The sequence below is a fragment of the Orbicella franksi genome, chromosome 4 (genome assembly GCF_964199315.1).
Source record: "Orbicella franksi chromosome 4, jaOrbFran1.1, whole genome shotgun sequence".
Taxonomy (NCBI): domain Eukaryota; kingdom Metazoa; phylum Cnidaria; class Anthozoa; order Scleractinia; family Merulinidae; genus Orbicella; species Orbicella franksi.
The window spans coordinates 31,006,201-31,019,392 of NC_138148.1; the positions used below are offsets into that span (position 1 = coordinate 31,006,201).

The 13,192-nt window shown below is 41.2% G+C and overlaps 2 protein-coding genes across 4 annotated transcripts in view; both read left to right on the plus strand.

The window, feature by feature from the left end:
• LOC145483958 (TOG array regulator of axonemal microtubules protein 1-like) overlaps positions 1 to 4,509 on the plus strand; it is an 18,081-nt gene extending 13,572 nt beyond the window's left edge. For both annotated transcript variants that reach the window (XM_081462540.1, XM_081462541.1), the window contains exons 19-21: positions 1 to 25; positions 2,687 to 2,773; positions 3,012 to 4,509. In XM_081462540.1, coding sequence (XP_081318666.1) covers positions 1 to 25; positions 2,687 to 2,773; positions 3,012 to 3,253 — 354 coding nt within the window. In that variant the 3' untranslated portion in view covers positions 3,254 to 4,509. The remainder of the gene's footprint in view (positions 26 to 2,686; positions 2,774 to 3,011) is intronic.
• Positions 4,510 to 5,158: 649 nt separating this feature from the next.
• Positions 5,159 to 12,409, plus strand: LOC145483933 (uncharacterized). Of its 2 annotated transcripts, XM_081462503.1 has the most exons (5): positions 5,159 to 5,968; positions 7,601 to 8,726; positions 9,255 to 9,759; positions 10,001 to 10,197; positions 11,636 to 12,409. In XM_081462503.1, the coding sequence occupies exons 2-5, from the start codon at positions 7,603 to 7,605 to the stop codon at positions 12,402 to 12,404; spliced, it is 2,595 nt and encodes an 864-aa protein (XP_081318629.1). In that variant the 5' UTR covers positions 5,159 to 5,968; positions 7,601 to 7,602; the 3' UTR covers positions 12,405 to 12,409. The 2 variants fall into 2 exon arrangements, with proteins under 2 accessions (XP_081318629.1, XP_081318630.1); XM_081462504.1 differs by having other exon boundaries at positions 5,159 to 8,726.
• The last annotated feature ends 783 nt before the right edge of the window (positions 12,410 to 13,192 follow it).

Sequence of the window (13,192 nt, forward strand, 5' to 3'; positions counted from 1 at the left end):
CTCGATGAGCTGATCAGATATATAGGTACCTTTTTACAGTAGTAATAGGGCCATATGCTACAAAATTAATGTTGTTTGTTCGTAGGATAACAAATGTGCAAGTGTAATCCTCCGTAGGAAAAAAGATGGCGACTGGTACATTTACCCATAGTTCTTAGCGCACGAAAACATTAACGTTCATAAAAACGCACAGAAGAGCTATAAAATCTTCAAACCTAGCATACACAATGTCCCTAATACAAGGACAAACATTGCAAAAATTTGGCTTTCTTTGTGCCTTATAGGCTGTGTTAGGGTCGCAAGGTATTGTGGTGAAATGTACAGCCGCCATCTTTTTTCCTACGGTGGATTGCCGTATGCTCAGATTGTACAGGTAATCTCCGCGGACTAGTTGCCTTTGGTCAATGTTTTCAACGTTTTTTTTTTATTATTATTTCATTCTGTGTCACCTTTGACCTCGTTGGATGAAAACTACAAGGTACTTACATCTCTGGATGTTCATTTGCAGTTTTCCACAGCTTGTTCGAAAAGATAAGGGACCGTTCATTTTTTATAAGGTAGGGGGGGCTGGTGGGATTTGGGGGGGGGGGCCATGCGAAAAAAAATGGCCTTCGAGGGGGGGCCATCCCAAAAAAATAAGGGAAAAAGGGGGGGTCACGTGAAATATTTTAGTAAAACTTTAAAATGGCATAATGTTTGAATATCAAAAAAATTGCTATAGAATAAACATAGAAGGCAGGATATAAATTTATTACAAACTTTCCTTCTGCTTTAAAAAAACGTTTGGCGACAAAAAGCATTTGTAGCTACTGAAAAGAAGTATTTAACACTGTTATTCTCGAATGCAACTTTCACTGGCACTCATCTTCATCTCCGCTGTCGTCGAGTTCTTCGTCGCCGCTTGTGCTGCTATGGGAGTCTCTTTCACCAATGCTGCAAGAAGCAGCAATGCTTTCCGTCAGAGTGTACTCTTCAGGGTACATGAAGGTGTAAACATAATCTCTGACTTTCCGCTCAAGGTTGGTGGTGATTCTGCTGCTTGCAGCATCGGTGAAATAATTCCCTTCCAAGAGCTGTGCGATGTATGGCCCATCTCTTCTAAATATCGACGTGGGCAAATTCTTCGCCCTGCTTTAAAGCAAGCCCATTGGACTGAAAGAGTGTGGAATCGTGTTCCTTTACATCTTTCAATATGACATTCAACTTTTCCACCATTGCTCTGTGCTCTTTGATGGAGAAGTTCAGTTTTCTTCCATCAGTGGGCTTCAACTGGTACCCTTGCATGAAAAATTCTCTCGCCCTTTCTGAACAGCCATCCGCACCTAGAAAAATTGCTTTTTTTGCATGTAAGATGTCAAACTGCCTGCATCGTTCAGCTGTAAACCTTTTCTTAAACGACTCGTCGCTTTCGCCATTATTGCGCATTTTGGAACGAGCCTCTTTCATGATGCTCATGTAGTAATGCGCTCTTTCCCCGATTGGATTCAGTTAACAACATAAAGAAGAAAGAGCATGGAAGTGGCAGGCTGGTTTTATCTGACCCAGAGAGCGTTGCTCTATTTGCAGATAAGTTTATTGTCAAATCGAAGTTTGTGGTGGATTATCTTCAGCATCTTGAAGTGCTGGAATTTAAAAGGAAAAAGAGATCAGAAGAAAAGGCAAAGTTAAGTAGGGAGGAGGATTATCCTTGGACTGAGTTGTGCGAAGATCTAACCAAGCTTAAAAAGCTACGTGTTCCAGAACTAGACAAGTACTTAAACCACCACGGGCTGAAGCAGCATTTGAAAAGCAGCAAGGCAAGAGTGAGAAAGTAAAGGCAGTTGTAAGACATTCATGCTTGTAGCAGAAGAGTCCTCTCAGAGCTGGCCAACCAACACTGAGAAATGCCAGGACATTGACACAAAATGACAACAGGGCAAGTGCTGACAGCAGTGAAACGGATGAAAGTGACAATGACGAGTATGACAGTGATGCCATTGACTCTGGGGGAGAAGATGACACAAGAGACGTCATTCTTGCATTCATCAATTCAGATGAGGAAGATGCCAATGAGAGGCCAAATGCCACACGCTCAGGGCGAGCCATAACTAGGAGATCCGAAATTGGCTTCTCTTTCTTTTGATTTGTTTTTTAAACAACAGCTCTCTGTCGTATAGAGATTGTAAATATTGTCTTCATAGTGAGCACAATAACGTGAAGTAGGGGGATAATAGAGAAATATTAAAAAAGTTGAAATCTAAATATTGTTTGTTCAATTTTTTTTTTTGGGGGGGGGGTCATCCCAAAAAATGACCGCTATAAGGGGGGGCCATGTGAAAAAATTGGTAAGCTGAGGGGGGGTCATGCGATTTTTAAATGGTACTTCCCAAATCCCACCAGCCCCCCCTCCCTCATAAAAAATGAACGGTCCCTAAGCGCGCAAAATATGGCATAGTCCGTTGGGCTAGGTTTGTGCGAAATATAGTAGGCAACATTGTTTTTGAGCGATTTTTCCAGTGGGTGTGTTCTAACTAATTAGAAGGATGGTGTCGTTTTACCAGCCAATCAGGTGATAGAACAAATCCAAACCGTATTTGATTCGCGAGACCGTCCCCGCGCTTTTCGTACACTGGATAATTTACTTCATTTCAAGAATGATTTAGTTTTGTTGTGTCGAACGTTGTTTGTTTCTACTGTCTTTTCTCAGACAACACTCTCCTCGTTCAACCATTTTGCACTACGACACAATATGGAAGCAGCCGAGTAAAACCGATCATGGTCGATAAGTTAGCAGGTACGCGATTTGCTGTTTCATATCAAAACTGCAATTCTCCCAACCGATCTTTCTTTATTTCTTTCCTTGCCAGTTATGAGAATTTATTGGTCTGTCAGGGCTTAATTCTCCTCAGAAATCTTGCAATCTTTTTACAGCAACTGCAGTAATGACATCAACTGCAAACATGTTCCCTTCCTTTGCGATCCGTTTTCCCAGTACAAATATTTATAGCAATGCTTGTTTCTGTGTCGTTTAGATATTGTACCCACCGTGTACGCACGGAAGCCGCAAGTTATTTCCCGCTATGTTCTTCCCTTGCTGTGGAATCTTCTCAACGCCAATAATGGCAGCGCTGGAGCCGGTAACAGCGCTCTCAAGACGTCAACGACTCGGCTAACTACCACACTGTACGCATGTATGGGTCGAGGCTTGACAGAGCAGGCATCTGGTCAAGTGCCGAGAATACAGGATAAAATTCACGAGATTATTGGCTCATGACACTAGAGTCAAGCTCGGGTAATTCTTGGCGGACTCTCGGAATGTCCTCGGAACACTTCGCTCTGCACGAACGAGTCTTCGATTTTTCGCTAGTTAGCAGAGTTCTTATTCGAGGGTTATTCGTCTTAAAACTCTTTGAACTAGCGATTCTTGTTCATAGCATCCTAAGTTAGGACCACAACAGTAAAAGTTTAACTTTAATTTATTATAATTATGATAACTCTCCGTAGGTAGGGAGTTAGTAAATTAATCTGCAGTTCTCATTAATTATTTTAGTGCAACCGTGTAATGATAAATATTGAGGAACATAACGTAGCAAAGTACAGCACGATGCTAGTAGTCAGAAAGTATTGTATTTATGTGTGTGAGTCTTTGTGTAATTGGCTCGGTCACTCTCTTTTTGGGTGATAAGTGCTTACGTTCTTTAATTGGGCTTGTTAAGACGATAAAGAGTGTTGTCCAATAAGTTGTAGAATTTTAAGATTTCGACAACACCAGCAGCTATCTTGCTATTTGCCTCTCACTGGACCCATTGGGATACCGAGTATATATTTTTTTCTGACAAAGCATATTTGCAACCATTTTTGTCCTTGCCTGACCTCAAAACTTGGAGTCCTCAGTCATTTTATTAAGCGCTCAAGTGCTTTGTACTTATTTTATTGCGTGACTTGGTAGTTCATAAAAATTACAACTAAATAGCCTTATTTTAAACTACGACATTTTCATGCTCTCTGTACAAAGAATTCGAAAAATGATTTTAAGTCCTGATCGATGGGAAACGAACGGAAACTTCAAATCTTCTGCTACTCAGTGGACCTGAAAACGACAGTGGAATTGCAGAAGTTGTTATATCACATTATTTTTGTAACGTTACAGATTTTTATTTGTGCAACAGTTGTAAGCGTGTAACTGACATGTAGTATAGTATATTTATTACAAGTGATATTCTTGTTTTCAGAGCAGCAGATGGGCAGCAGATGAGCGTTATTTCACCGCTGACCAGTTGCGCGCTGACTCTGGGAACTAGACTGTTAACTGAACAAGTGTATTTGTGTCGCTATAGAGGCTTTTTAAAGGCTTTCGCGTCTATCGGTTCATTAGAACTCTCTTAGGTCAGCCATTTTAGCGGGGCTCAACGAATGTTAGATATTGTTTTATGCCCATTCTAGGGGAGATTGCATTTTAAAGAATTTATTCAATTTAGATTCAAGTTGGTACTAACACAATGAGAGTGGAAATAAATCTTGAAACTTCGAGGAGGTGTTGTCATTGTTTTACCCAGTGCTGGCTGTCTACTTGTGACTGAGAACTACTGATAAATTACACTTGGATTTGTCAAGGTTTATCTTTTATTTGTCTTCAGAGAAGAGGGATTATTTGGGAGACTAATAAAAATCAAAGAAGAACTATGAAGAAGTATTGGACGCAAACGTAAAAATTGGAGAGGTCTGCTTCGATCAGCTGCTACGGTAAAAACCCGCATATGAGAACCTATTGATTTAAGAACCTACAGGCTGAAATTTGGCATTTAAATACTGGAAAATGTAAGAACCTGTTCAGCATGGCAAAGAAAAATAGGTTCTTATACAAAAAAAGTCACTCCAACTTAGATGGTCTAAATTCTTTTATTATTATTATTATTATTATTATTATTATTATTATTATTATTATTATTATTATTATTGTGTGAGAAACTTCTGACAAAAAGTTATTGTGTATATTACGTTTTCTCTGATTTACATTATTATTTTTTTTGTTTGATTTTCACTTGAAATATGTTTTCCATAAAGTTACAGACCTAAAGTGCAATATATACCATCTTTAAGAACCTGTTAAGAACCTAATCAGCCTGAATTGTGAAAAACTACCCTGAAATATAAGAACCTGGTTAGCCTGACCTCGGAAATTCTAGGTTTTTCTTTGCGGATTTTTACTGTATACGCTTGAACGGGTTTGAAGATGATTAACCAGGTCGCGAAAAAAAAGGAAAAATAACCCGCTGCTTGCAGCACAATATTTATGATTTTATTGATTTGTCTACATCTTAGTTAGTGAGAAATCTGCATATTCTGAGCCCGAACGATAGCCGTTTCTACGCTTCGCGAGTCCACGACTTAAAAGGCCCGATGCATGTAAAGACCTGTTATTTTAGTTAGTGAGAAATCTGCATATTCTGAACCCGAACGATAGCCGTTTCTACGCTTCGCGAGTCCACGACTTAAAAGGCCCGATGCATGTAAAGACCTGTTATTTTCTGATGAAATCTTAGGTCAATATCAACGTCATGGTTCGGGTTGGCTCCGGGGGTTGCAATTGGGAAAGGGGGAGGAGCAAATATGGATTAGGTACGTGTTGAAAATCGTGTATTTAACAAGCCACTTCGATGAACAATCCCGTCGCACGCTTCCAGATACAAAATTAACTATCATCATTGGGGTGATGATGATACTTTACTATTTGTTTGTTGAATTGGATGTCAGACTCAATGGCTGACTGCGCCGAATAAATCAGTGGCTTTTATTTGTTGAACAAAGAAATATGCAAAATAGCCCCGATCACGCCCCGCTCAGACCTTATTGTGTCACTGTCACGCGATGTCTGATAGACAAAGCGCGTGAGTCTAGTCGTGCGCTCGATCATTCTTCAAGAAAGCGTGGTTGGAACGTTGAATCGTTCATTTTGATTTGCGTCTCAGTCTGTTAACATCGTCTTAAGGTAAGTCTTATGTGTTAACGACATTGTTCATTTAGTGTCTTGATGAAGTAATATTCTGCGTGCTCTAATAAGTGGTATTGATCGAGGCGAACACAGTTTATTTATAAAGATCTATGCTAATCTAAATTAGTTGTTCACGGCTGTCTAAAACCTTGTTTCTTTACAGACAGACACCTATTGCTTACCGTACATGGTTACGTTAAAAATCAAATCATGAATCTTGTGTCATTTTTTCGGGTAGAGAATGGGATTAAGTTAAAGTTTTAGAACAAAACAAATAATAATTCTATAACTTAAACGAAGAAATAGGGAAGGAACAATTAGAATATGGAAGATTTCGATATTTCTTCGAAACTGGACAGAATTAAAACAGACACTGGCATTTTGGAAAAAGGTCGCATGGAAGTATACCTAAAAATATTGCATAAACATTGTTAAATAAAGGTACAGCTCTTATTTAACAGTCATCTAACTGGAGCGTAACTAAAGAAGACGTACGTTCATGCAGAGAGGCATGGATACTTCGCTATGGTTCATTGCGTCTTAAATTAATACAAATATAATATTGCGTGATTTAAATTCCGAAACTTCCAAAAAAGCTAACCCCATGCAGTATTCTGTGGCTATTTACCTGGCCAATATTAACCCGACTAATCACAATCCTTATCACAAATATTACATTGTTCACTTCTGGTGTGTTCCGTAATGGCAAGGCTGTAATGTCCGCTGCTAGCTTGAGTAATGAAAACCTTTTTCAGTGTTTCAATCGAGTTTAATAAACACAAGTGGAAGTTTTCCAGGGGAACAACAAAATGCTGTGGGAATATGCATAAGTAACAGTGCTTTCTTAAAGAGTATTTTTCTAGAACAGTCTGTTGGATACTTCCTGGGGTAGGGGGGGGGTTACCCCCTTATATGGGCTGTGTACGTGTGTGCGGTCCCAAAGGGTATGGTTTTGTAGTCGTTTTGGTCAAAAATAGGGTGTCGATTTTGACCACTTTGGTCTCAAATAGGTTATGACTTCTGCACTCTAGTCTTGAATAGAGCCAACTTTTGATTTATTAAAGATATTCAGCTTGCCGGTGAGGTTTAGAGGACACAAACAAAGGAAATTGATTGACCATATTTGACTTGGGTTACGGCTTACATCCTTGACATTGGACATCTATGTTATCGATTGACACCTGTCAAAACAAGCTTTTCACTGATCAGTGTCATGTGACAATATTGCGGGCTCAAGTTCAGTGCTCATCGAGCTCACATGTTTTCTTAAAGTTGAGCGCTGGGTTAATGTTATGGTTTTGGATTGGATCGCAGGCTCAAGCAAGGCTAACTAATATTGTAATCAGGGCCAGATGATTTGATCGGAAGCCGGTTAACGCTAAACCAGGAAAAGGTCAACCGAAGTATAAAAATGTTTTTCACTGCTTTAATGTAGTTTGAGATTATTCAAACTCAAAACAAAGGGCCAAACAATATAAACAGAAAACTTCACCGCAAAGTTACAAAACTCAAATCAAAATTCTTTCTCATCCTAGGTAATTTGCTTAATCGGGCTTTCAACAACCCAGCCCTGAAGAGCTCCGCTTTTAGGCTTGGCTAAATCGATATGTCATTAATTTGTACTTTCAGATATGGCTGGTACTCTTGTCGAAGTTCAGATCGATCCTGAGGAGATAGTTGTTGATCTCATCCCTTCTAATGAACCACTTGTTAAGAAGACATCCCGTCCTGGAACACCCAGTGGTTGTATTGATGGTCGACCGTTCGAGCAGAGTCTGGATCCCAACTCTGAAATCCAACAGGGTGGGTCCATTCCTCCGGACCCAGAGAAGACCACTGGCATTGCATTTTCCGGGGGAGGCATTCGGTCTGCTGCATTTTGCTCTGGTGCTCTGCGTAGAATGTTACAAGATGGCGTTCCTCTGGAATATTTGAGCTGTGTTTCCGGAGGGGGCTACACTGGGGCGGCTTTTCTTGACTGGAAACAACGTCCAAAAGAAGGAACTCCTGATGAGGTGTGGCAAAAACGATTCTTTGAGAAAATGCGGAACAATGCTGGGTACATGTGCAATTGGCAAAGTCCCGGGTGGGGGATTTGCCAGTCAATTATCTTCACTCTTCTCTTGATCTTTGTTGTGATCATTTTGCCATGTGTCCTGTGGTTACCTTATGCATTTCCTTTAGCTGTGTTTGTAGACGTTCTTTTTGGTGGGATTTTAAGAGAGAACAGCACTTGTGCTCCCTCAGTCACCGTGGGTGCCAAGACTTCATTCCTAATACTGGAGCTCTATGATGACTGCCAACCCCCCGGCAGACGAGTGGCCCTGTTTTTGATAACGTTTGCTTTTTGGGTTTTTTTCTTTATCCTGTCAAGAATAAAAGATTTGATAAAATGGCAAAACCTGTTTCGATTTCTCTCCATCCTCAGTGGACTGGTGCTTGCCTTGACCTTTTTTCCTTGGGTTGCACATGACTTCCTGTGGCCGTTAAGAACCTGGATCAAGGTTTTGGTTTTCATCGTTTTTCTTTTTCTTCCATTTTTCTTTCCCATCGTCCGTAACGTTGCTGCTATATTCCTCTTTTTCTATGCCTACACACTTTTTGTGAGCTGGAGAGTCTTCAAGACTGATTTGTTCGGAGCGTTGCCATACTCAGATGAAGTGTTCTATCCAATCTTGATTGGTTGTGCTATTGCTATCATACTGTTCCCATTCATTGGACCCCTTCACCAATCTTTGTTTAACATCTACTACAGGTTTGTGTTAACGTTATACTTAGAATATAACGTCAGTTTTTTAACAGTTTTTGGTAAGCTGTCAGATTAATGCAGTCCAGAGACTCTTAGAAGTCTGAGATAAAAGTCAGACAAGATGTTGTTGTTCTCTACCTCTTTCTATACCATTTCCAGGTGTAATGACTGAAACTAGAAAGTTGAGGAGTGACCGCTGTAAGCAAAATATCTCGTTAAGGGGTGGGAAGAGGACAATATCCAGGAGTGGTTACTAATGATACGCAGTCAAGTCGGTGTGGTATCATTGAGCTTGAGATACGCCTAGAATCTGAAACCGGCATAAAGAGGAGGAACTTGAAAACGAAATCCTCGATAAAAAGCGCACTTCCATCGTATTTCAAATTAGCACAACATATGTAAAACATTCCCGAATAACAGAGAACTAGCGATGGCAGCTCGTTATTTTTACATGGCTTGACCAAGCAGACTTTCCTTCATTGTCAAGGCGTGGATGAAACAAGCACATTTTTTTGTTTTTTTACCTTTTTGCAGATATCGACTGTCTGACGCGTTCTTCGAGAACACAGCAAGATGCCGATGGCAAGATGTCTTCCCTAACTGTGTAAGACCAGCTGAAGGTATATATGATCTTATCAAGGGGGAAGATGCAAACAAAGAACTGAATCTTGACGATCTCAAGGATGTTTTACCCATATTTATAAGTAACATTACAGTCAACAACTGGCAGACTAGCAGTGGTGCCAAATCAAGTCATCAGCTGATTGCATTTTCACCCAATGGGGTCAAACTTATTGGTAGTGATTGGGAAAAATCATCTGAATTGAGCCGACGTTTTGAGCCAAAACACATGAGGTTGTCCACTGCCATGGCGACATCTGGAGCTGCTGTTAGCTACGACATGGGGAGTTATGAGAATGGACTGGATATGGTGCTGGACCTGTTGAACTTGCTGGGAATTGGGATGGGAGATGAGATGGTAAGTGATCAGCGCCACTGTCAAGACCAAAGAGAGAGCACAGCTGGAAAGATAAAGCAGGTATGTTAAAGGTGTCATTTTCATCTTCCGTGGGTTGGCCTTTCCTATAAAAAGAACGGGTGTTTGTCGTACTTTTTAAGGGTTATAAAACGTCCTTTTTGCATGGGAGCCTCTCCGGCCTTAACCTTTCAACTGTATCATTATCAACAACCTTTGTCACAGCTAACGTTGTCTTCAATATATATATATATGAAACACTGACTCATCAACACTGCAAATGTGTGTGGTTTTTTTCTTGCAGTACGTACTACCTTCCCTGGTTGAGATCTGCTGTGTAATTCCTCTTCTAGCGTTACCATTTGTGTACTGGGTGGGACACAGTAAACACTGGGTGGAATATTTGGTGCTGGTTCACATTGTAGTTGTTTTGTTACTGACTGGGCTTGCTATGGCAAAGACGGGGTCGACGGAGCCAGGAAGATGGCAACTTTTCCTCAGGTGCTCTTAATTGCGGATCATTTTTGTATATATTATTGAACACACACTGCTAAGGATTCAAGTTGTACGCCACCTTCACTTTACGCTATTTACAATACATTGTTTACTTTAATAAATTGCAATATTGCCATACTCTTTACAATTGCACAAAATAGATCATGCATCATAACTTTGTCACCACTTATTTTGGATCGGGTTTCACTTAAGTGTTGAAAGTAAATTGCATTTTCTTTGGTTTTGTATTAAGTGATTCGTTTAAAAAAACACTCGTGCCACTTTTCAACCAATGAGAAGTTAATATAACCAGAACCAATTGCGACTCGCTCATACACGTTTTCCCGCGCTTTGTGTCTGCTGCAGACGACTTCGAGTTTTGATTGGTTCACTGGATTGGCTGTGTCCTTTTTGATTGGCCAGAATAATAATTACTTTGCTTTTGGTTTTCACCACTCAACTGAAAACCGCTCGTCAGTTACCATCGCTATCACCATGACAATGACCATCATCAGGAAAACAACCACTTTAGGCAGCAGTGCGGCAATTTCTGTCACACCACAATCCCCACCTTCATTACCAACCACTACCAGCAATACTAGGAGGCGCGGTGGCGTCATGGTTAGTGCGCTCGACTCCGGAGTGAGCTGTCCGGGTTCGAGCCCTGGCCGTGGACATTGCGTTGTGTTCTTGGGCGAGACACTTTACTCTCACGGTGACTCTCTCCACCCAGGTGTATAAATGGGTACCGGCGAAGTTAATGCTTGGAGGTAACCCTGCGATGGACTAGCATCCCATCCACGGGGGAGTAGAAATACTCCTAGTCGCTGTCGTACTGAAACCGGGATATGCTCCGGCTTGATGAGCCACTTAGCTCGTATGCAGACTTTACCTTTACCTGCCAGCAATACTACTGTTATAATTATTACCGCTACCATCAGAACAGCAATTACTGACCGTTATCTTTACACTAACTTACACATTTCTACTCACTAGAGGCAAAGTAATACAAAAAAATCGTTGCTTAAAACTACTTAAGTATTCCGCTTATCTGTACCATAGCGTTGACCTTCGCTTTGGAGGCGCGGTGGCCTCATAGTGAGTGCGTTCGTCCCCGGATCGAGCGGTCCGGGTTCGAACCCTGGCCGGGGACACAGTGTTGTGTTCTTGGGCAAGACACTGAACTCTCACAGTGCCTCTCTCCACCCAGGAGTATAAATGGGTACCGGCGAATTGTTGGGAAACCTAATAAATTGCGAGGGAGTGACCCGCGATGGACTAGCATCTCGTCCAGGGGGGAGTAGAAATACTCCTAACTGCTTCATGCTACAGAAACCGGGATAAGCTCCGTTAGCTATGAGCCAGTCAGCTCCAAGTCCTCACGTTTTTCTTTTTCTTTTGCCCATCATACCTTATGTAATATAATTTGCGTTTTTTTCTTTAGTTGGTGGATTAGACATACCTTCTTTGTTCGCTTCATCCGCGGATTTCTAAGCATCAATAACGTTGGTACACATCCTCCGCCAATACTGCGACTCAGTGATGGAGGCCATTTCGAGAATCTCGCCTTGCTTCCACTACTTGACAAAAAGCTGAAGAAAATTGTCATCTTTGATGGTTCCTGTAACCCTGGTGATGAGATGTACGCGGAATCGCTTTTGACTGCTCTCAATCTGGCGAGAGAGAAGCTCCATTGCTCGTTTGAAGGAACTAGCGGCAGAGACATCAACGAAGACATCAGGGTAAAGTTTTTGAAAATGAAGTCAGAGCAAAGACCAAGAAGTTACCAGTTCAAAGTTCAATATTATGACAAGGCTGACAACAAACTAAGTGATGGCGAAATACTCTTTGTAGCACCCAGACACCCATCTGAGAGTATACCACTAGAGAGAGAAAAAACCGAGCAACCAAAACCTTGGACACATTTTGGCGTCGAACTAGATGATCCCGACCACAAAAAGTGGGGGGAAAGCCCCGAGTTAACCGATCTTGAAGCGAACAGACTGACGTTTTGCTGCTGTCACTGTTGCCATTATTACGGCAGCTCGCACTGCATTTCTGATTATTTGCTTGGAAAGTTTCCTCATCACATCACGGCTAATCAGTTCTTCACTCCCGACACATTCAGTGCCTATCATCGTGAAGGCTACGCAGCTTGTGTTGAGGCCAAGGTTGCAAAGTTCTTTAAACAGCAGTCACCGCAGGACTCATAATAACATACATGTAATAGTGAAAGTTTTGAATGCTTAAAGATTTGAAGGCGAATACGCACCAGCGAGTGAATGGGAGTGAAAAGGACAATTGCAAGGAAAAAGACACAGCGCACGAAAAATTTTCAAAATGCTTAGTAGTTTTAGGCATTAAATCAGGAACTAAGAGCTGTACTGGAGAAGATCTTTGACTTATTATACTATTGTAGAAATTGGTCATGAAAAGGTACAGAAAACAAGAAACAATGCTTTAATTGCTGATGAGCCGAGCTGGTTCATCACGAATATTTTGCTACATTTTTGGTGAGAAATATTAACCTTTTTTTTTTTTAACTATCTACATTTTTATGTGTCGTGGTCATCTTGTGATCGAGGTTCGTGTAGTTCTTAGGTTCCACAAGGCGTTTCTTGGCTCTTAGGCGTGTTTACCGAATGTCTATATTTTAGCGTGAGATAGTTATTTTTGTAGTTGATGTGTTTATGAGTCCTTACTAATTAATGATGTTGGCTTCGAGCCTGAACTTAAACCTCGTTGAAATACGACCGTTTCTCTTGTTCACGTTTCCGGGCTCGGCTCCCACCGACGTGGTCTGGGTTCCATTCTGGCAGTAGGTCAAAGATGGATCGCCTCCGTTTTCTTTTATAATTCAAAATCAGTTTTTAAGCTTATAATAGGGAGCTTACGAATCGACGACTTTTGCACGACGCCGCCGTTAGATTGCGTGACATGCTCACTGCGCATGCGTTTCTGAGCACTTCCCAGCTTCGCGCCAAAGTCGACGACGTTGGTG